Source organism: Euphorbia lathyris, chromosome 2 (assembly GCF_963576675.1).
Source record: "Euphorbia lathyris chromosome 2, ddEupLath1.1, whole genome shotgun sequence".
Classification (NCBI taxonomy): domain Eukaryota; kingdom Viridiplantae; phylum Streptophyta; class Magnoliopsida; order Malpighiales; family Euphorbiaceae; genus Euphorbia; species Euphorbia lathyris.
Genome location: NC_088911.1, coordinates 18,982,622 through 19,006,411, shown reverse-complemented (window position 1 = coordinate 19,006,411; position 23,790 = coordinate 18,982,622). Strand labels below are relative to the sequence as shown.

The 23,790-nt window shown below is 38.2% G+C and overlaps 1 protein-coding gene across 4 annotated transcripts; it reads left to right on the top strand.

The window, feature by feature from the left end:
- The first annotated feature begins 409 nt into the window (after nt 1-409).
- Nucleotides 410-4,893, top strand: LOC136217093 (protein REVEILLE 3). Of its 4 annotated transcripts, none has more exons than XM_066003676.1 (8): nt 410-869; nt 1,598-1,655; nt 1,792-1,924; nt 2,044-2,220; nt 2,310-2,438; nt 3,145-3,254; nt 3,385-3,448; nt 4,332-4,893. In XM_066003676.1, coding segments are annotated over exons 1-8 (954 nt in total). In that variant the 5' UTR covers nt 410-588; the 3' UTR covers nt 4,334-4,893. The 4 variants fall into 4 exon arrangements, with proteins under 4 accessions (XP_065859748.1, XP_065859747.1, XP_065859746.1 ...); XM_066003675.1 differs by having other exon boundaries at nt 3,385-3,468; XM_066003674.1 differs by having other exon boundaries at nt 411-869; nt 1,792-1,915; nt 3,385-3,444.
- The last annotated feature ends 18,897 nt before the right edge of the window (nt 4,894-23,790 follow it).

The window sequence follows — 23,790 nt, the reverse complement described above, 5'->3', positions numbered from 1 at the left end:
CTAATATGTAATTGATGCAGAATAAAAAAAACAAAACATATATGTTTTATAATAATATCTAAAAGTGACCAAATTTATTAATATTAGAGGTAAAATTACTCCTCACTGTTAATTTTAAAAATAAAATTGTAAAATTTTAAACGTTAAAAATAAAATGATTTTTCACGTATTTTTTTTTTTTTTTTTTTTTTTTGACCTTATCCTGTAAAATAATAAAAAATACTATGGATTTGTTAATAAATACCCAAAAATTTCTCCTGAAAAGTTGACTTAACCATGAAACTAAAGATTGGCAGTTTCACAACAGAACATTGCCACGTGTAAACACTAGTAAGGTCAGTTTCGTCCCAACCCTCACCACCACCAATTCAGCCACTAATCTCCTTTCTCTCTATAAATGTAATAAAATAATTCTCTACTCATTTGAGCCACAATCCTTTCTTCACAGTTACTTGTCAGACTTAACCGATAACCACCGATACATCGTCGCCGGCGCGATACGATACGATAATTAAACGCTCAATTAGATATACCGGAGCCGCCAATTTCAACGGTATCATCTTTAACCAGTAGCTATTAGCTAAGCTTATGGTGTCTTTGAACCCCAACCCATCTCCGGGGTTTTACTTCTTCGATCCCATGTCTATGGGACTTCCTGGTCTCAATTCTCTGCCGATGCAGCAGATGACTTCTTCTACTACTACTCCTGTTAATTCTACCGGCGGTAATTCTGCGAGTAGTTCTGGTGCTAATGCGACGGCGTTTTCCGATGACCCGAATAAGAAGATTCGGAAGCCTTATACTATTACTAAGTCTAGAGAGAGCTGGACGGAACAGGAACACGATAAGTTTCTTGAGGCTCTTCAACTGTAAGTTGAGTAGGTTTTAATTTTTGTTTTTACGATTGATTCTGTGTTTGTTGAAATTGTGGCTTGAGTTTGTTCTTTGGTTTGTGAGAAATTTGGGGACGAAAATTGAAATGACGGAGAGCCAAGAGATTTTTGTATTGATGTTATCGGATTGGGAGAATTTGAGTTTTTATTTTTTGGTTAGCTACCAAATGGGGGATTAGGGTTTATAATTAGGAATTGGTAATTAGCATGACTAATCGGGTTGTTGAGTTTGTGATTGCTCATTCGTACATAGTGTTTCAGATTGGGAAATGTTTAGAAAGTTAATTTAGATATTTGCAGTAGTTCATCATTTTGTACAAAGATAACATCAGCTTAGTTAATTGAACTTCATTTTGTGTGTCGTCAAGTACCAATTAAGGGTCCAGTCATTAATTACTGTCGAACTTACCATATTTAGTGTATTATTGGTTAATTCCTTAGCCATAAAATATTGAATTACTGAGGCGTTCTTGCATACACCCCAAGTATGGAATTAAGGTTGACACTGAGATGACATCTTTTCTTTTCTTTTTTAAAAAAAAAAAAAATATGGTGGGTACACTAAGTAAGCTGCATTTCATCTGCACTACTGTGATATTGTTAGGACATCCAAAAGCATGCTAACTAGTTTCTGTTCATTCTGTTTTTAATAGTTCACTAGATACTAATTTGAATAGCTTTTTTTATTTTGTGCCTGATTACAGGTTTGACCGTGATTGGAAGAAAATTGAAGCATTTGTTGGATCAAAGACAGTCATCCAGGTATTTTATGAATGATGAAACCATTAAATGATTAGTAAAACGTGTTTTGACCACTTCTACTATTATTTCATTACCTTCACCAAAAGGCGCCCATGGGAAATAAAGATACAGAACTCAAACATTATGTTTTTGGCAGATACGTAGCCATGCACAGAAGTATTTTCTTAAGGTTCAGAAGAATGGAACCAGTGAACATGTACCTCCTCCTCGGCCAAAGAGAAAAGCAGCTCATCCATACCCTCAGAAGGCACCTAAAAATAGTCAGTGTGGTTGGCCTTTGCTCTGTTCTTTACTTCGTATCTTTTCTTTCTTTTCTCTTTACAGCCTTGTTAGGTGCTACTTGTCAAATAATGCTGATTTTCAACTGACCCTTTTGCGTATTTTTCAGCTCCACTTGTACCTCAAGTGACTGCTCCATTTCAAGCTCCATCTGCTTCACTTGATCCGGCGCAGGTTTATAGATCAGATTCATCATCGGTTATTGGGAACCCATTGACTGGTGGAACTTTGACATCATGGAGTTATAACTCCATGGCACCAGTTACTGTGTCTCAAGCGACAAAAGGTATAGTGTTTTTCTCAACTTTTTCTTTTCTTGTCCCTTCTTGTTTCTGGACTTCTGTTAAACTAATGTTGTTTTGATCTCTTTTTTAGAGGATGTGGGATTGGCGGTCTCTAAAGTTGGAAATAATTGTTGCTATAGTAGCAGCAATGAAAGCACCCCAAAGACTAGGCAAACTTGTGAAATAACCGACCTCGATGAACAGGGCAAACCAATGAGAGGTTAGCATCATTTATCTGATTTCAACTTCCATACATGTACCTTAAAATGAAATGAACTATAATTACATGATGCCTTCATGTAATTAAAAAAGCTATTTTCTAATATATACAATCAATATAGAAATTAAGGCTTAGTTGGGTACTTCCTCTGCGGCCTTCCTCTCTTGCTTTCTTCTCAAACAAAATTATTTGATCCAAGAAGATATTAGCCGAGTTGATACTATCAATGCCTCCTTGGCCGTTATACTAAGTTAGTTTGGTGTTATCTTATGAATTATCTGGTCTTTGAATACAGTGTTGCCAGTGTTCCACAGATTTGTCTCGGAGGAGCTTAGGCATGCAACTAGAGATGTAAAACTTGAAACAAAAAACAATCTCTTTTCACTTTCTCATCTTATCCTTAACTACTTATATTATGTTTTAAATTCTGCCTTACTTTTTCCACTCATCAAAGTACTCATGGAGATGGTCATGCTTTATGTTGTCGATGAGCACTTGGACATATTGTTCTCAATGTGAAATTTCAAGTGCTTCTTGCATGCATTGTACAGCTTTCTGGGCATTTAACTTCATCTTCGTTTTCTGCATTCCCTTCTGATTGTAGTAGATGTTAGTTATCATATGAGCAGACACTTGCATTAAACTTCAAATCTTCCTTTATTCCTAATTTTCTACACTTGACTATTTCATGCTTTCCAAAATGCAGTTATGCCAGATTTTGCTCAGGTGTACAGCTTCATTGGGAGCGTCTTTGACCCGCATTCTGGTGACCATTTGCAGAGGTTAAAGCAGATGGACCCAATAAATTTGGAAACTGTAAGCTTCCTTAAATTTTTCTTGCAACTTATTGTTACTAGGGCCATATCATTTTAAGATTTTGTGGTTTTGTTTCAACCATTCAGAAGATATTCTGTCACTCAACGGAACTTTATTGGCTGTTTCACAGGTATTGTTGTTGATGAGAAACCTCTCGGTTAATTTGACAAGTCCCAAGTTTGAAGACCACGTATGTGCGAATGCTTCATCATGAGTTTGATTTCCTTCTTCTCTTCCTCTGTTAATTTGTGTTTGGCTTTCTTTGATTCACTGCAATTATAATCTGCTCAAGCAAAATTATATTCATCTGCTTGATGCGCCGGTTAGGAGAACCGAAGAGTGGCAAAGGGATGTAGTGGTGAGGGGTAGGGGAAGACCTAAGCAAACTTGGAGGAGGGTGATCGAGAGTGATATGAGTTTATTGGGAATTGAGGAAAATATGGTAGTGGATAGGACGGAGTGGAGGGAGCGAATCTGTGTCGCTGACACGACTTGATTTTCACGGTTTTATATGATGGTTCATGTTAGCCGACCCCGAAACATTTCGGGACTAAGGCTTTGTTGTTGTTGTTTGCTGATCACCCATCTCTTTCTCTCTCCCGCTATCTATCCGTGTGTATATATATATTTATGTGTCTCTGTTTGCATGTATAGAAGTGTTCTTTCATGGACGCTCGATTTCAGAAACCTTAATATTTATGGTTAAACTATTTGGAGACTTTTGAAGCACCAACCTTTTGCTCTTTGAACAACACTTAAACCTTTAGTCAGCCACTGGCGTATGTGTATGTTTTTCATTTTTAAATGATTAAAAAAAAAATCCGGATTATTCATTCTTTTTGTGATATGGCAATTAATTAACAACTTTACTGCATATGTCCTAAGCTTATAGCATTATACTTAACGAATTTGCAATGTAGCAACCACCCATAGCAGAATGTAATCTGTAATTACTTATTGAACTGTTCATATAAATATATAACTCTCATTGATATACTCTTTCCATAACACCTAAATGGTGTGGTAGTAGATATGAATTCACACTTCTTTGCTCAACTTTGTCTAAAACTTATGCAGAGACAGTTGCTAGCGTCTTATGATGTGGAGACTGAGAAGCCGAAATCTGATTGCCATACCAGTGCTGCTGAAACCCGACTTTCTCTCCAGCTCCAACTGAAGTGAGGGGTTGAAAAATTCATTCCGATTCCCTTATGACAGGCAGACTAAAATCTCGATAGCTGTCTTACAATGGATCCACGCCTCCACGTAGTAAGTAATTCAATGGGTGAAGGAAAATGCCAGCAAGACCAAGTTTTAAAAGAGGACTCTGCTGTATATGGATTGTGTAATATAGAATAGTATGTTCTCCTATTTGAGTTATTTTGTAGTATGTATATGTATACAAGGTTGAAGGTAGTAGCATAGCTCTTTTTCTTTTTCTTTTTTCGGTCGATGTTGTGACCTGGAGGCTATCTTGTATAGTGTTGAGTGAGGTTTGTTACTGTAAATTGCTGTAAAATGTGATTTTGGGGGGTTCTGGAGTAGGAATAAGAATAATCGATCTAGGAGTTGAATAATATGTGTTGTGTATGATGTTAGAGATTTGGTGCAATAAAACACTATCAGAAACTTTTGTTTCCGTATTGGTTAAAGAGATCTTATTATGTGCAAAAACATAGGGTAAATTATATATATGACTGTTGAATTTTATCTATTTTAATATTGTGGCCATTGAAATTTACACTTTTTAACACTGATGGCCTACTAACTCCTAAAAAATGATCGTTTTTTTAGACAAAACATAAGTTTTTCAATTAATAATCAGAATGTTGCAGTACATCAGATAAAACCAATGATTGAATACAGGGAGGTAAAATCCAAGAATGAGGGGCTTGGAAGTGCAAAGGAGAGTTTTGCAAGCGCATAAGCGACTCTGTTAGCAGACCACGGGATGTACCAAAGCCGGAAATAGATGTAGTTTGCTGCAAGAAGTCGACAATCCGATAGAATTCGTCCAAATTTTGAAATGTCCCGACCTTTGGCGAAAAAGCCGTCGACCACCCTTTTCGTGTCTGTTTCGACAGCAATGCTGGAAATGCCCGTAGAACTGATCCATCGTAATGCCTCTTTCAGTCCAATTGCTTCAGCCAGTAGCGAAGACCAGTTCCCACAAAACACAAGAGACCGACAGATCACAGTTCTTCCCAGAGAATCTCGGCCGATATGATCCAAGCCCACCCTGCAGTCCGCTCTGTCAACAGCTACTCAATATTGAATTTTACCCAACCCACTGCCGGGAGAGTCCATCTGCCAGAAACCCGCTGTCGAAGATCAGAAATACGCGACTGGCGAAGTGCAGCAGCAGAGTTGCAAGGTCTGATCCATGTTGATGGGGGCCGGTATAATCTTGTTATTCCAAACCAAATTATTTCGTTGCGCCTAGATCGCCCATAAGGCCAAACATAGTCTCTCCCGAGGCACTACAGAACCTGCATTGGAAATAAATAGGGATAACCAGTTAGGGAAACTTGGTTCCTGTAGATTGTCCAAGCCGATACTCAGATGGTCCCAGCAAGCAATCGCATATGGGCATTCCAGGAAGAGGTGAACAATGTGTTCCCCAGTGACTCCACAGACAGCACAAGTGTTAGGCCACATTAACTCCGTGCAGGAAAAGCTTCTCCCGTGTTGGTAAGAAATCATTGCATGCTCGCCAGATAAAGATTTTCACTTTCGGGGGGATATTTAATTTCCACATAATGGTCCAGTCCCCCGCCCTTTCCAAAACACTATCACCAAAGAGTTTGCTTGAAGGCTATTTGATACCCTGACCGTACGGAATAGAGATCACATTTCTCAAAGCGCCACACAAGAAGGCCCGTATTAAAGTGAATGAGGTAAGAAATATTAAATTCTTGTATTTCTCATTAAAAGAAAGATAATGCTAACTATTACATTTATACTCTAATGTAGGTGTGCTATTCAAGTAAACTTAATGAGCAAGGAATTAGGACAAGTGGCTTAATCATAGCCATTCATCGTGATCATTGTGATGAATGATGGTGATGATTTAAAGGAATGCTTAAGTGTGGTTGATCCTATGATGGGCAGGTGGAGCTCTTCTAGAATCTACTATTGTTGTGATAAGACGAAATTGCTCTTGAGTCTTTGTGCAAAGACTAAAATAACCCTTGGACAATTATTAAGTGTTGGGAGCTGTTTGTACTTTGATTGATCTCTTACTTATTCGAGAAGCTCTCAAGGAAAGCCAAAGGTCTCCTCTTCTTCTCCTCCATTTCGTCTTCCATCAACATGCAAACACTGGAACTTCATCTTCTCATCTCTGTCAAGAACTTCTCTCTGTTTTCATTACTGTAATAGCCCGTGTCATCTACATTACACATGGGGAGAGTTAAAATACTGCTCACGTCCCGCTCGTCAAATATTGCGGTCAGAAGGTCAACATCCCACGAATATGTATCTGCAAGCCTCAAGTCACTAACCCGCATATGCTTCCAGCCGGCAAGAGGATGGTTAAGGGGTTTAAACTTCGCCAAATTCGGAATCCAAGGGCTATCCCAGATCCGTATCAATTCGCCCGAACCGATCCTCCACCTACAGCCTTAAACAAGCATTGATTTAGACTTAAGAATACTCCTCCAAACTAGGCTTGGGTGACTACCCAAATCAGCCGACCAGAATGATCAACCTCAAAATAAAAATATTCAAAAATTAAAGTTGGTTAGAACGATATTTATTATGAAACTACATTTTTTATTTTTCAAAATCATTTTTTCTGGAGTTTTCTCTCTTTAAAAATTAAATTTCTCCTAACCAAACACCTAAATGATCTAAAAACGAAAATTTTCAAGAATTAAAGTTCCTTAGTATATCATTAACTTTTCGAATTTTTTATTTTGAGGCGTTGAGTTTCCACCGGTATTAAAAAAGTGTAAAATTCAGTAGCCATAAGAATTGAAGTTTAGTGGCCACAATGTTAAAATAGATAAAGTTCAGTGGCTATGCTGTAATTTACGCCAAAAACATACGTTTATGTCATCACATGTCACACTTAAATGTATTTCACTAAGTTTATGTCGCGTGTTATAATTATATATTTTTCATTCAACTTATACATGTCATACTAATCTTATTAATTTTAATTGCGCCCAGTACATCATCAGCTCCATGAACTCGTCCATAAAAATAGATTGGCTTTCTAAACTTTATTAGTATCTCACCAGCTTTCTAAATTTGCTTATCTTATATCATAAGTTCCCTAAACTTGTTCATAAAAGTAGATTAGCTCCCTAGACTTTGCAAGTGTCTCACAAGCTTCATAAACTTGCTTATTCCATAACAACTAAATACAAAAACTTATTAAACTTAAATTCTAAAAATACATCATCTATTCGAGATGTAATTTTTTCTCATCTCTTACCTTTCAACCTATTATAAGAATTAGTGTTGCAGGTTTGAGAGATTAAATATACGAGGATCGAGAATTAGTATTATGCTTTTTGTATTTAGTTGTTACAGAATAAGCAAGTTAAGAAAGCTAGTGAGACACTTGCAAAGTTCATAGAGCTAATCTACTTTTATGGACAAGTTTAGTGAGCTGGTGATACAAAATAAGCAAGTTTAGAGAGTTGGTGAGACACTAACAAAGTTCAGGGAGTCGATCTACTTCTATGGACAAGTTCAAGAAGTTGGTGAAGTATTAGGCCTTTTAGTTATTTTTATTAAGTTTGTGATAATTATATATTTCATTCCATTATATAAGTCATTTTAGGTTATTTCATACAAATTAAGAAATGCAATTAAAATAGTGTTAAATTAATGAATTTATATTGGTTAATTAAAAAAAAATCTCTCATGTAATGGTTGGAGAATAAGTCTTGAAATGTTAGAAAAAAACACATGAATCAAAACAAAAATTTAATGTTTTGACTAAAAAAACTAAATTAAAAGGTTTTTGAAAAACTAGAATAACTTATATATAGTAAAAAACATAACTTTAAGAATGACTTGTAAAAAAGAAGCGGAAGAAAAGAATGGAGGGAATATCTTCTATTCAATTTATAACATGTGTGATACTAATCTTATTAATTTTAGTTATTTTTAACTTTAACTTTTATTAAGTTCTATTAAAGTAGGATAAATGTGCAGTACTCATATGGACCTTAATGACCAAATAAAATTGACCATATTCACAGTTAGATCTAAGCTGATTAAATTTAAGTCTAAGAATGTTTTGAATTTTTTCCATAGAATTCTAATAAACCTACATCTAACAATGAATAACCAAATATTACAATGGTCATTAAAATCTATGTGATCAAAACCAGATAAATGTGATACGCATCATAAATTTAGAGACACATATGAATAGAGAATTGCGGAGAAGAGTTTTTTAGTTGATTTGTATGTTATTTACCGCTCGCTTTATACCACGAAATGCCATTAAGATTATATAAATTACTATGAGGTAACACTAAAGTTATATTTAATTTATTAATATAAGTGGAAATAATATAAAGGAGTGAAAATATTTTTATAGCACAAAAAACACATTATTATGAAAATCTTTCAATTTTGAGTTTTAAAACCTTTACATAAAAAAAACAATTAAAATATTATCTGTAATGAGTTTATAAGAAAAAAAATATTTTGATTTAAGTGGCTTCAATCTGTTGGTAATGATTTTAGCAATGATTTTATATAAAACATTGCAAAAAGAACTTAGACGGAAATCCATCATTGTTACGGGATATTCCTTCTTAGAAATGAGAACAATATTTGTAGTATTTAAATCTTGAGACAAAATGCCAGTAACAAAAAAAAACTCTATAAACGTGCTGCCTCGATAAAAGGCCAAAAAGTCTGATAAAAAAATGGGATTCGTCCCATTCGGTCCCGGAACTTTATCAAAATGCATATTGAAAATAGCAACCGAAAAGGAAGAATCATAACATTAATGGTACTGCTTCCCTCAAGATTTATATGAGCAAGGCTTATGATCGTTTGGAGTGGGGTATGTGCGAGATATGCTTTCTAAATTTGGTTTCACTTCTCATTCAGTTAATTTGAGAGTCATGAAATTAGTCAATTATGCCTTAGAGAGGAGTGAGGCAATGTGATCCATTATCTTCTTACCTTTTTATTATTTGTGCGGAAGATTTGAGTACTCTTACCAAGCAAAAAGAGAGTCAAAACCTTTGGAAAGGTTATAGAGTAGCGGTCGGAGTTTCTTATGTTAGTCACTTATTTTTCGACGATGATTGTTATTTGTTTTTCCAAACTTCGGCAGTTGCAACATATATTGTTTAGGAGGTTCTTAATGAGTATGAATTGGCATCCGGACAAATTGTAAATTTTAATAAATATGCTATTATGTTTAGTAGAAATGTGCCTACCGCAGTTCGAGACGATGCTTGCAGTATTCTGAGAGTTATTGAAATGAATAATTAGGGAAAGTATTTAGGCCTTCCTTTACTTGTGGGTGTTGGTCCCGTGTGATTAGTTCCAAGGGAGGGGGGGTTAGGAACTAATATAACTTTTTCAATTTAATTAAGCTGACTTAATATATTTTCTTGAGTTTGTTAACTCAGCTTTGGTCACCACGACCGATTATAGTGTAAGACAGCTTTAGTCAGATGTTGATTAGAACTATTTTACGTATGAGTTGGGAATTGACACTATTGTGGTCAGCTTCCAACTCAGCACTCTTATTTACTCAGTGTCAGTTTAAACAATTTATATGCTGAGTAAATATGACAAACAACACATACAGATATATATATATATATATATATATATATATATATATATATTGAGAGAGAGTTAGAGATTACTCAGTACGACTTATCCTGGTTCGGCCTCTCTGCCTACGTCCAGTCCCCAGAGTCCCTCCGGGCTTTTTAAATCCAGTACTGAGCTCTTTAAAGGTAGAGCACAAACTATTTACAAGGCAGTTGAATATGCAAGAGTACCTTCCTCTATTCGTCTACTCAACTCCTACTAAGTGCTATAACCAAACACCTAGATTTCTCTACCACTAAGCACTCAACACTGAGTACTCAGCACAACACTCTCAATTTTACAATTGATACAAATTGTTCTTTTCGAATGAAGAACACTTTAGATGATTACAGAAAATCAATCTAGCTTTTACACAATAATAGAAATTTGGTGTAAGATCTCTTTTGGCTTTTGTGTGCTTTGTATGTATACTCTTTTTGTTCTTGTTGTGATCGGCATATGATTCAAGAATGATCATGTCCTTATATAGTTGAGGTCTGAAGCAGAAATGGTTTGAACTTTGGATTTGTCCATTGATCCAAACGGCTCCTTTTTGAGACAAGTTCTGGTCAGCTTCAGTCTTGCAGGCCAATCCTGTCGTCTGAATTTCCAGTCGTCAGATTTGTCTTCTTCTCGCAGATTTCGTCTTCTTGTGCCAGTTTGTCTTTTAGCAAAAGAACAGTTGACCCATACATCTCGAAATTGGCTTTTGCGTATTTCCAAGGTTCTGGATTGGTGCAGACAGTTGTCAGATCTTGTCTTTTAGCAAATGGATCATTCATGCTGTCCTAAAGATCACTCAACTTGACTTTAATGGTCGTTATCTTTGATTGTTGCCAATTCAGATACTGAGTTTTCTTTTACTCAGCTTCCATGGTCAGCTTCGTTCTGCAAGACATAGTTCTCAAGAAGACTTTTCTACTTTTGATACTTAGTTCCGTTCCACTCAGCTTCTTGATCTTTAAGCTTCTGTTCTGAAGATGACTTATCTTCTGTCATGCTGAGTTCCACTTTACTCAGCTTGTGCTGTGATCTTATGCTGACTTCGTCCTGTCTTACTTTTTATTTCTATTTGTATTTATATTTACACTCAACATTGAACAAACATATTAGTACAATTAAATCAAAGCACTTAAATTTAATTGTCCCTTAATCATGGATTAACTTTTGTCAAATCAAAATCATGTAAAAAGGTGTTTCAACAAACTCCCCCATTTTGATGTTGGCAAAATATTTAATTGATGGAACTCAGCATTGAGATTCCCCATGATTGAAATTCTTTTTAAGCTTCTGAAATTACTCCCCAGTAAGGGTTGCATCTATTTACTTGACTTAACTCTAAACCTTCTAAGATTTAATTGAGTAAAGTTAAGGCATGCTTATGCTGACTTAGTTTAGTTCTAGACCGTCCAAGATCTAATTCAGATGAGCCTAGGTCAGCTTTCAGAAAAGGTCAATATGTGAAATATGTTTTGACTCAGTTTTGATACATGGTTAGTTTGATATTAGAGTTATGTGAAACCTTTTTCAGAGCAAATGTATCAAGTCTAATGTAAACTGAGTATATTCCTTTTTCTTTTGTTTGTTTGTTCAATTAAGACAGATCAGCATAAAGCACAATACGTAAGTAAGCATCACATAAAATCAATCAATTTGGAATAAAAGATGCATGATTTTATAGATAGTCAGCAAGACAAAATACACAAAACAGATACAAGTCAAGAATGAAAGCTAGCAAACTAGCCAAACTATTTCTTCCTATTGACTTGGACATGGGCAGTATTGATTTTGCCTTTTCCTTTTTGTTGCTGCTGACTACCAGATGCTTCTCCTGCGTGCTGAGTTCTATCAGCATGTTCTTTCTCCCCTGTTTTGCCACCATCGGGCGGAGGAGGAATGAAAGTGTCGTTGAGAGCAGCACGAGTTAATCTGACTGAATACGCCGTGAGTCTTTTCGTGCTTTCCCTTAGACCATCAAAAACTGGAATACCATCGTCCAAGGTATCACGGGGAATTCGGATGGAGGCACTAAACATACTCAATATATATTCTTGAGATTTTCCTACCCATGTGATAGTGTCAGTCAGCATAGCATAAGCTTGATGATACATTTTAAGCAAAGCCGAATCATAAAAATGACGTTGAGCATTGATGTGGCGCACATGTTTGTAGGTGGCTTGAGAGTATTGCAACAGTTCGTTCGTTTTGAGTTGGTCAGTTTCCATTTCCTCCTTACTCAAGTTTAGTAGACGGACAGCTTCGCTAATTTGTTCGACCGAACATTGAGAAGTTGAGGAGATTAGCTCGCGAGTGCTGGTCAGCTCAGAGTTCAACTTGGTAAAGGGTTGATTCAACTCAGCAGAGGTAGCATAGCCCGTGTTGACTGCAGAAAGAGCATTAATTTGGCCTTGAAGGGAATCCATGTGATTCACCATCATTAACTGCAGTTCGGCCAGCTTGACGATGGATTCTTGCTTGGTTTGCTGTGTTTGGACCGTTGCCATTACACTTACCAGATCTTTGAGACCCTTGATCTCATTGAGGAGCTGAGTGATAGATGAGATTTGTGGTGACTCAACATTTGCAGACCCAGCAGCATCGGTGTGAGAAGTATTCAAATCCTGAAGAATAGTTTGAGCAGAGTCAATAATGCGACGCACGGACTCAGTAGCATGAAGATAGCCATATGTTGCCTCAGGAATTGGCTCTGCTGCCGGAATTCGAGTGGAACCAGAGGGGCTAGCATGGTCAACAGCTGGGCTTTTATTTAGGTCAGCTGCAGGAACTAACTTCTCAACATTCTGCGATATTGGAGTGGAAGGAGGTGGATCAGCAGAAATATTGGCCTGCTCAGTGTTAGTTTGAGTTGGTGCAGGAGGAGTCTTGGCTTGTTCCTCAGGATGAGTAACAGAGGCTTGATTTTTCTGAAGTTCTACTGGAGTAGGCTCAGTAGGATTGGAGAAGAATTGGAACTGCATGTCCGATAGATCAGTAATGGGATCCCGCAGAGGAGAATCACCCAAAAGATCAATAACTGACGACTTTTGAGCCTTTTTCTTAAGTCTTCTCAATTTCTTAGCCTTTGGAGGAGAGGGGTCAGCTCGAATAGAATCAAGAGATTCAGAAGGTGAATTTACCCCTAGGTCAGCATGTTCCTTTGCTGTTGGCTCAGCTTGTTCTTCAGCCAGCTCAGTGTTAACTGCCTCAACATTTGTTGTCTCCTCAGCATCAAACTGACCTCCGAGATGACCCAATTCTTCTTCATCTTGGTCAGCAGGGATTTTCTCAAGATCAATTTCTTGACTTTTGGCGAAATGCGAATCATCGGAGATCACGAAATCAAGAGGAGCAGCATTTATAGGACTTAACTTCGAAGATTTCTTTTTTTTTCTGCAATGGTTGCTCTGGAGTTTCCTCACTCTCTTCTTCAGGCTCAACTTGCCTTTTTCTTTTCTCTGCTGACTTAGGTGTGTCCTGAGTTTGTCCAGCATCAACTTTCTTCCCCTTTGATACAACCCGGATTTTCTTTGGGGCAGCATTAACATCTTTTGAACAGGTTTGAATGGCTTTCCTCTTCTTCTCTTGCTTAGCTTGGTCAGCAGGTTCAGTCACGGCGTTCTTCCCTTCATTGGGTTGCACATCCTGTACATCATCAACTTCTTCCTCATTTTCCCCGATGACCTCTTTTCCCTTCTTAGACTTGAGGGGTTGATCGTATACTAACCCGAACAGCAGAGCCGCTGTGATTTCAATTCCGCAAGACTCAGTCTCATTAATCAAGTCTATTTGATGATCTTCAAGGATTCTGGTAATGAGGGACCCCAACCTGAGTTTTCCAGTACTTCGTTGAAGTGCACCAATAAGAAATACGGGCATGTTGAGTGGTTGATAGGCCAGCATGTGCTAGATGAAGCACTACTCGAAGTTTGAAGCTGATGATGCTGAGTTAATTTTTGGGAAGATAAAGTTAGTTAGGAGGTAGTGAGCCATCTTTTGATTCTGACCCATGCATGTACTCGCTATTTCCCCTTTGTGGTCCGCCGACTTACAAAACGTCACTGTGTGGTCAAGTTTCTCTTTAGTAGTCCTGAATTCTTTCCCTTTGGCTGACAAGTTTAGCAAGGTTGCTAGATAAGATGGGGTAATCGTTATTTTCTGGCTTTTGACATAGGTTACCAGATGGTCAGCATCTTCTTCGTCAACACAGAGGTTGGAGTAGAATTCCCTCACTAACCTAGGGTAGGCTTTACCAGGAAGGGAGAAGAGTCCAGCCCATTCGTTTTTTGAGATCCACTCACAGAACGGTTGCTCAGCCGTTACGAAGCTCGGAGAGAACCACCTAGAGCGAAGTACCTCATGGTTCTTAACACTTTTATAAACTTTAAGGAATACCTTTTCCTTGGGCTGCTTGTCCTTCTTTTTCTTCTTCTTTTTCAAAGAGGTTGCGAGGTCAGCTTGATGGCTCGTGCTTGGAGTTTGGTCAAGCTGACCTTGTCCTTTGGTGGGTGTCTCGCTAAACTCCTACTGAGGAAGAGACTTAGGGTTTTCATCGGAGTGATTCTTGTCGTAATCACCACCGGAGAGATTTTGTGAATCCGACATGATTAGAGATTCTTTGAGAGGTTTTGGGATTTGGAGAGTGAGAGAGATGACAATCTATTTGCCAAGGGTTTTGAGTGTAAAGAGTGATAAGTGGGAATTCTTCCACTATTTATAGACGTTCGAATGATCCAAAATGTTTGAACTAGCCGTTTTACCTCGAAATAATCAATCGACAAAGATCCTGGCATTTATGACATGTTCGGCGCGTTCTTTTTCTTCATTATTATGATTACGTCACCCTAGGTGGCTATTTATGGCACGTGTGCTAGCATTAATTGGGCAAGTGAGTTTTACTCAGTTTGTTAGAATACTGAACGTTTTTGAGGTACTGAGTGCACAGTTTTACGTAGAGGGTTTTCATACCATTTTAGTAACTCATCTTAAGATAATCACTCAGCATGTATGTCTTACTTAGCATAGGGTGATTTTCTATAACACATATTAAGCTTAGCATGTAGAAGTTACTAATTTAGCACAAGTTACTCAACATGGTAATCACTCAACATTCAATTAAGCACATAGTATTATTGAAGAGGATTAGACATACCGATAGCTTCCCTTAATATGCTGAATTGCTCACGAGCCAGGGGCTTAGTGAAGATATCCGCAAGCTGTTCATCTGTTGGTACATAGGTCAACTTGATCTTACCCTTGAGTACATGATCTCGAATGAAGTGATGCCTTATGCTAACATGCTTCATCCTACTGTGTTGGATTAGATTTTTGGATAGGTCAATAGCGCTTTTGTTATCGCATTTGACTTGAATTGTTTCTGTTTTGACTCCATAATCCTCAAGCTGTTGCTTAATCCATAGGACTTGAGCCACACAGCCTCCAGCAGCAATGTACTCAGCTTTAGTTGTAGACAGGGCAACTGATGACTGCTTCTTGCTGAACCAAGATACTAGACAGCTTCCAAGGAAGTGACTGTTGAAACACCTTTCCACAAGATTTTGATTTGACAAAATCATTTAAGTTTAATCCATAATTAAGAAACAATTAAATTTAAGTGCTTTGATTTAATTGTACTAATCCGTTTGTTCAATATTGAGTATAAATATAAATGCAAAAGGAAATAAAATTAAGACAGGACAAAGTCAACATGAAGAAAACACAAGCTGAGCACAAGAGAAGATAAGTCATCTTCAAAACAACAGCTGATCAAATAAGCTGAGTGGAATGAAGCTCAGCATAAAAGAAGTCTGCTTCAGAACTAGATCTTGCAGAACGAAGCTGACCATGGAAGCTGAGTAAAAAAGAACTCAGTATGAGATTTGGTGATAATCAAAGACAATGACTATCGAAGTAAAGCTGAGTGATCTTCAGGACAGCATGAATGATCCGTTAGCTAAAAGACAAATCCAACAACTGTCTGCACCAATAATTGAAGCCTTAGAATTACGCAAAAGCCAAATTCCGAGATACATGGGTCAACTGTTCGTTGCTATAAGACAAACTGCCGTAAGAAGACAAAGCCTGTAGGAAGAAGACAAGCCTGACATCTGAAGAAATCAGAAAACATGATTGGCCTGCACATCTGAAGCTGACCAGAAGTTTGTCCCCCAAAAGAGCCGTTTTGGATTCAACGGACAAATCAAGTTCAAATCATTTGATCCTCAAAATACAACTATAAAAGGACAAGCAATCCTCTTGGATCATTGCCGAATCACAGAGTATACAAGAGAGAAAAATATAAGTTCAAAGCACTCAAAAACAAGAAAGAAATCTTACACCAACTTTCTATTCCTGTGTAAATGCTAGATTGATTATTTTGTAATCATCTAAAGTGTTCTTTAGCTGAAAAAGAGCAAATTGTATCAATTAAGAATTGAGAGTGTTGTGCTGAGTATTTGGTTGTAAATACTCAGTGGTAGAGAAATATAGGTGCTGGATTGTAGCACTTAGTAGGAGTTGAGTAGACGAATAGAGGAAGGTACTCTTGCATATTCAACTGCCTTGTAACCGGTTTGTGCTCTACCTTTAAAGAGCTCAGTATTGGATTCTAAAATCCCGGAGGAGTCTGGGGATTGGACGTAAGCGGAGAGGCCGAACCAGGATAAGTGATACTGAGTAATTTCTAACTCTCTCAAAAAATATATATATGTGCGTGTGTTGCTTGTAATATTTACTCAGCATATAAACTGTTTAAAGCTGACACTGAGTAAATTAGAGTGCTGAGTTGGAAGCTGACCACAAAAGTGTCAATTCCCAACTCACAAGTGAAACAGTCTTAGTCAACATCTGACTAAAGCTGTCTTACATTAAGATCGGCCAAGCTGACCAAAGCTAAGTCAATAAACTCATCAAAATTATCAAGTCAGCAAGATTAATTAGCAAAAAGTTACATTAGTTCCTAACCCCCCCCCCCCTTGGAACTAATCACACGGGACCAACAAGTGGTATCAGAGCCTAAGCTCATTACTCAAAGATATAACTATCTTGAGCTGATCCCGATAAATGGCTGAGAACAACACTCGTTTCCTTCCCGGGAACCAAACAACACAGATGCTCCCTGAGGGATTATCAATTAGTCGGCCTCCCCTATTCTTTGGATCTAATTATACATTCTGGAAGAATAGGATGAAGAACTTTATTCAAGCCACAAACATGAGTGCATGGCTTGCAATAGTTCAAGGCCCATACGTGCCATATAAAACTGTTAACAATGAGAAAGTTGTTAAAAGTGAAACTGAGTGGTCAGAAGATGACCTTAGAAAACTTCAAAACAATGTTTCGGCTATCAATATGCTTCACTGTGCTTTAGATGCTGCAGAATACAATAAGATTTCAGGTTGCGAGTCGGCACAGGAGATTTGGAAAAAGCTTGAAGTAACCTACGAAGGCACAAGCAAGGTCAAGGAATCAAAAGTAAATCAGCATATGAGCTTATACGAGTTATTTGAGATGAATGATAATGAGGACATCTCGGGAATGAACGCTAGATTTACCAACATTATAAATGAGCTAAAAAGACTTGGAAAGAACTTCACCGAGGAAGAACAGGTGAAGAAGATCTTGAGAAGTCTTCCCAAAAGCTGGCAGGCCAAAAAGACTGCAGTGGAGGAAGCTCAGGACCTGACTACGTATAAGTACGATGAGCTGATCGGATCGTTGCTGACTCATGAGATATCAATGAAAAACTTTGAAGAAAAAGAGAAGTCAGAAGACAAGAAACAAAAATCACTTGTCATGAAAGCTGACTCCACCGAAGCTGACTCATCTGATGATAAGGAAATGGCAATGTTCACCAGGAAAATGAAGAAGCTGTTTAGGAAGAATGATAGGAACAGCAAAAGGTCATTCAGAAGAAATGACAAATACAAAGCTGAGCCCATCGACAACAAATATAAGAAGGACAGCTCAAAGCCTGTCACATGTTTCGAGTGCCACCAAACTGAGCACATCAAGTCAAGCTGTCCCATGCTGAAGAAAGACAAGAAGCGCAGCAGAAAGGCTATGGTAGCCATATGGAGTGATAGTGATAAGTCAACCTCATCAGAAGCTGACGTAAATGAAACAGCAAATATATGCTTCATGGCCGATGATGCTGACCACACTTATTCTGAGCAAGCTGACCTCTCTGATGAAACTGACCATGAGGAACACAATAATGAGGTAACATCCTTACTTTTGCTTAGAAATGAGATGATAAACGCCCTGAGTGATTTATATGCGCTAACTAAAAAGTGCAATAAGAAAGTAAATGCACTCAGCAGGCGGTGTGATGAGATTGAAGAGGTCAAGCTGAGTGACCTCTGATATCTTCTCCAAGACAACTCAACTTTGCACAGTAACATAGAACTTATGCATAAGTTTGTCTCGGAGGTCCAATCAGATTCAAAGAAACAGAAAAATGATGTCACTACCCTACAGAGCCAAATAAGAGGCTCAAATAAAAATAAATCCCATGTTGAGTACTCAAGTACTAGTCAGCATAAACAGTTCACACAGTGTGACTGTTGCAGGAAAAAAAGGCACACAAGAGAAGTTGTTGGTCCCGTGTGATTAGTTCCAAGGGGGGGGGGGGGGGTTAGGAACTTGATGCGCCTTCCGTAAAGAAGACTCACTAAGGGATAAGTGTACCCCGTCGTTATCAAGTAATAAAATTCTGGAAAGTCCAGGTATCGTCCACAGGATTTATTTCTGCAAGTATCGAGTTACTTGGTTTCAGGTGTTATCTAGGCTTAGAGGATTTTGAGTTGGTTTTTCTTAAGTTAATCTACTCCTAGGTTGGATTATACTACTCCTAGCTAAGTTATCTGATTCTAACTAAGTTATTCTACGCCTAATTAAGTTACTCTACCCCTAATTAAGTTAAACTACTCCTAAGTGATCTTTTACCAATGCAATTATCCGAAGGAACATGAAGGGATACGATGATAATGAAAATAGATTGTTTAAGAAATTGAATTAAAACCTAAGTCACTTGTGTCCGAGGCGATTAACCCGACCTATCCTCCTAAAGTCCCTAGTTCGTGATTCCCTTGTAAGGCCGAAACTAGCTCTAAGGCTCAGCAATTTGGGCTTAATCTTCTATAGGGTCGTCAATCCTATAGGCACTGACTAGGTCAGATTCAGCTCGCAATATGTGCCAACTTAATTTTGGGATTATCGAATGAGTTAAACCAATCAGACAAAGCGTAAGACAAAGATTGAAGCAATAAAACAATTGAAGAAACAAAACTATAATATATATCAAAGATGAAAAGTATTGTCACGAAGTTACAATGAGCCTAGGATTCATAACATGTATCAGAGGCTAGACAAAATGTAAAAGAAGAAAAATCCCTTTCAGGGAACCTGTCTACCAATGCAGGCGTCTTCCTAGGACTTAAGGATGGAGCTTGAGCAATCCTCGGTGAGCGAAGCTTCGGAGGTGTCTTCAATGGAGGTTTGAAGGATATGGAGGAGGTGGAGAGGATTTCTCAAGATGAAAAGCTAAGAAAATTACAAAGATAAAAGATATCTAATTACATTGGAAAAATCCTATTTATAGGCGTGGCTCGGGCCCTTTTATTGACCTATTTTCGTGTCCTTATGCAGGTAGGAAATCGTGGGGTCCATCGTGGCGTCGTGGGGCGGAATTGGTCTTTTTGACCAATTCCCGCAGGTCTGCTCGCCGAGCAGGGCGAGCTGCTGGGCGAGCAGGCACTGCTCGTCACGAGCAGGCACAGCTTGCTCAGCGAGCAGCCTCTGAGGGCCTGATCGGTGACCAGGACTCTGAGGGCCTGCTCGGCGAGCAGGCATTGCCTGCTCGCGACGAGCAGGCCCCTGAGGGCCAGCTCGGCGAGCTGGCCGCGCCAGCCTGCTCGGCGAGCTGGCCTAAAATAGGCCAGTTCGTCGAGCAATCTAGCCCGATGCGCCCCCGCGTGGTCGCCGAATGCCAATAACGTGTTTTTCGCCCGAACTTATCCCTACGCATGCACAAAAACTCCAGATAACATTAGTCCAAAGGCTAAATTGACCCGCCAATCGCTTATTTGAGCAAGCGCTTCGTTTGGTGCGACTTTTGACGGATCAATTAGCTTCAAAAGATAACGGAATTATAATATGCATGCCGTTTTGGCCGTATTTGCCTAAATTGATCATAAAACGAGCCTAAATAACGAAAAGTAAATGCGAGAATTGCTCGCTTATTAACTAAATAACGCTAAAACCCGTCCTAAAACCGTACCCAAAGATAGGGTTTTTTGACCCCTATCAAACCTCCTCGCACTTAAAACTTTACTTGTCCCCAAGTAAACTAAAAAACTAAACCCGCAATCACAAGCAAGCTAGAAAACCTCCCGGTTTGACTAGGTGCTTGACACAATTTCGAGCATCTGTAATTACATGCATTCGGAAATACAAAGTAGAGACACGATATCCAAAAGCCGCATTTCAATTATCATAGGTCATATGTTTTAAGACAAAGGACACATGTTCAATTAAACGAGCTTGAGGGGATCGCTAAGTAAAACACCTCACCATAGGTAGTTCACTCATTTCACACAATTTTGGTGGCTAAAGTGTTTACTCTCGGCTTATGTTCTTGTTTAGGATTACGTTGATTTTGCATGTTCATCCGAGTTCAACAGACAACACATGCACATATATATATATATATATATATATATATATATATATATATATATATATATATATATATATATATATATATATATATATATATATTGAGAGGGTTAGAAATTACTCAGTATGACTTATCCGGGTTCGGCCTCTCCGCCTACGTCCAGTCCCCAGAGTCCTCCGGGCTTTTAGAATCCAATACTGAGCTCTTTAAAGGTAGAGCACAAACCGTTTACAAGGCAGTTGAATATGCAAGAGTACCGTCCTCTATTCTTCTACTCAACTCCTACTAAGCACCACAACCCAGTACTTAGATTTCTCTACCACTGAATGTTTACAACCAAACACTCAGCACAACACTCTCAATATCACGATTGATACAAGTTGTTCTTTTTCAAATGAAGAACACTTTAGATGATTACAAACAATCAGTCTAGCATTTACACAGGAATATAAAATGGGTGTAAGATCTCTTTCTTGTTTTTGAGTGCTTTTAACTTGTATTTTCTCTCTTGTATTTTTCTTTCTGTACTTCGGCAATGATCCAAGGAGTTTGATTGTCTTTATGTAGATGAAGACCTGGAGGAGGATCATTTGAAATGATTTAGCCGTTAAGTGCAAAACGGCTCTTTTAGGAGACAACGTCTGGTCAGCTTCAGGTTTTGCAGGCCAATCCTATCCTCTGTTTTCTTCAGACGTCAGGCTTGTCTTCTTCCTGCAGTCGTTGTCTTTTTGTGGCAGTTGTCTTTTAGCAATAATCTGTTGGCCCATGTATCTCGGAATGTGTCTTCTGCGTAATTCCGAGGATTCAATTATTGGTGCAGAAGGTTTGCAAAACTTGTCTTCTAGTGAACGGATCTCTCATGTTGTCCTGAAGATTTGCTCAGCTTCTACTTTATTCGTTGTCTTTGTTTGTTGTCAACTTCTATGCTGAGTTCTCTTTTAGTCAGTTTTGTTTTGCACGACAACTAGTGAGAGGACTTCGGATGCTGAGTTCCATTCCTACTTAGCTTGGTTGAACTTCAGGCTTCTATTCTTTGATACTGAGTTCAATTCTACTCATTTTGTTCTTTGATTTCATGCTGGCCTCGTCCTATCTTACTTTCTGTATCTTTTGTATTTAAGTTTATACTCAACATTGAACAAACGGATTAGTACAATTAAATCAAAGCACTTAAATTTAATTCTCTCTTAATCATGGATGATTTTGTCAAATCAAAATCTTGTGGAAAGGTGTTTCAACATAAGTGTGTTGGTACAATAAGCGGATTGTCCAATGTGACTTCTGCGGAAAGAAAGGACATATCACTAAGCTATGTTGGCATGCTCAGCACAATAATGCTGACCACACTCAACATCACCCTCAAAGGGAAATTCACTGTGACTTCTGTGGCAAAAATGGCCACACTATAAAAGTATGTCGTCATAAATTAAAATATGACTTTGCACCTGTTTATGCTAACAAACGAGGACCCAAAAAGAATTGGGCACCTAAAGATGAATAGTCTAAAATGCAGGTGAGCCTGAGATGCGTGGAGAAATCAAAACTGTGGTATATAGACAGCGCATGCTCGAGGCACATAACTGGTGATGAAACTCAGTTCATCACACTAGAGCTTAAACGAGGTGGAAGTGTAAGCTTTGGAGACAATAAGAAGGGTAAGATAGTCGGCTCAGGTACTATTGGAGGTAACCCTACTATTGAGTCAGTCTCCTTAGTTAAAGGTCTCAAATACAATCTGCTGAGTGTAGCTTAGCTTTGCAAGAGCAGCAGAAAGGTCGTATTTGATGATACTCAGTGTCAAATACTCGAGGGAAAAACAAACGAATTGATTTTAACTGCCCCTCGTGTAGACAATGTATACATGTTGAGTTTAGAAAAACAGTTTTCTAAAAATATATGCTTAGTGTCTAAAGAGGATAACTCCTGGCTATGGCATAGAAGACTTAGTCATGTAAGCATGGACCTTCTTGCCAAATTAGCTAGAAAGCAACTAGTTGAGGGATTGCCCAAACTTAAATTTGAAAAAGATCAATTGTGTAATGCTTGTCAGCAAGGTAAACAAACTAAGAAGTCATTTCAAAGTAAAAATATTGTCTCAACCAAGAGACCATTGGAATTACTACACTTGGATCTTTTCGGACCTGTCCAACCACTCAGCTTGGGAGGTAAGAAATTTTCCTTAGTCATTGTAGATGATTTCTCTCGGTACACTTGGATCATCTTGCTGAGTAGCAAGGATGAAACATTTGAGATGTTCACAATATTGATTAAGAAACTTGAAAATGACAAAGACCTAAGAGTAGCTCATATTAGAAGCGACAATGGTGGAGAATTAAAAAACCAACAGTTTGATGAATTCTGTGAAACTAGTGGTATTGACCACAATTTCTCTGCTCCTAGAACACCTCAATAAAATGGGGTTGTTGAAAGGAAGAACAGAACAATTATCGAAATAGCTAGGACGATGCTGAGTGAAAATAGGCTTCCAAAGTATTTCTGGGGTAAAGCTGTCCACACAGCATGCTACATTCTCAATAGGGCTTTAGTTAGACCTATTCTTAAGAAAACCCCATATGAACTTTGGAAAGGACGAAAGCCCAACATTTGCTACTTTCGTGCCTTTGGTTGTAAATGTTTTATACTCAACACAAAAGATAATCTTGCAAAATTTGATGCTAAATCTGACGAAGCGATCTTTTTAGGGTACTCAACTAACAGTAAAGCATATAGGGTGTATAATAAACAAACTCAGGTTGTAGAAGAGTCTGTCCATATTGAGTTCGATGAAGCTGACCCTGCAGGAAAGTCAACTCAGCTCGATGAAGATGAACCAAGCTCAGCTTCCGCTGATCAAAATGGAGCCTCTGAGTCATCAATACAAGGGCTGACCAAAGGTAAGCAAGAAATTGAAATAACCTTTGCTGACCAATCTATTCCTGCAGAGATTGTAGAAACACCTGTTCCAAACAACTCAACATTGCCCAAAGAAATAAAAATTCCAAGAGGACATTCGGAGAAGTCCATTCTTGATGCTGCTGACAACAAGATGATGACAAGAGA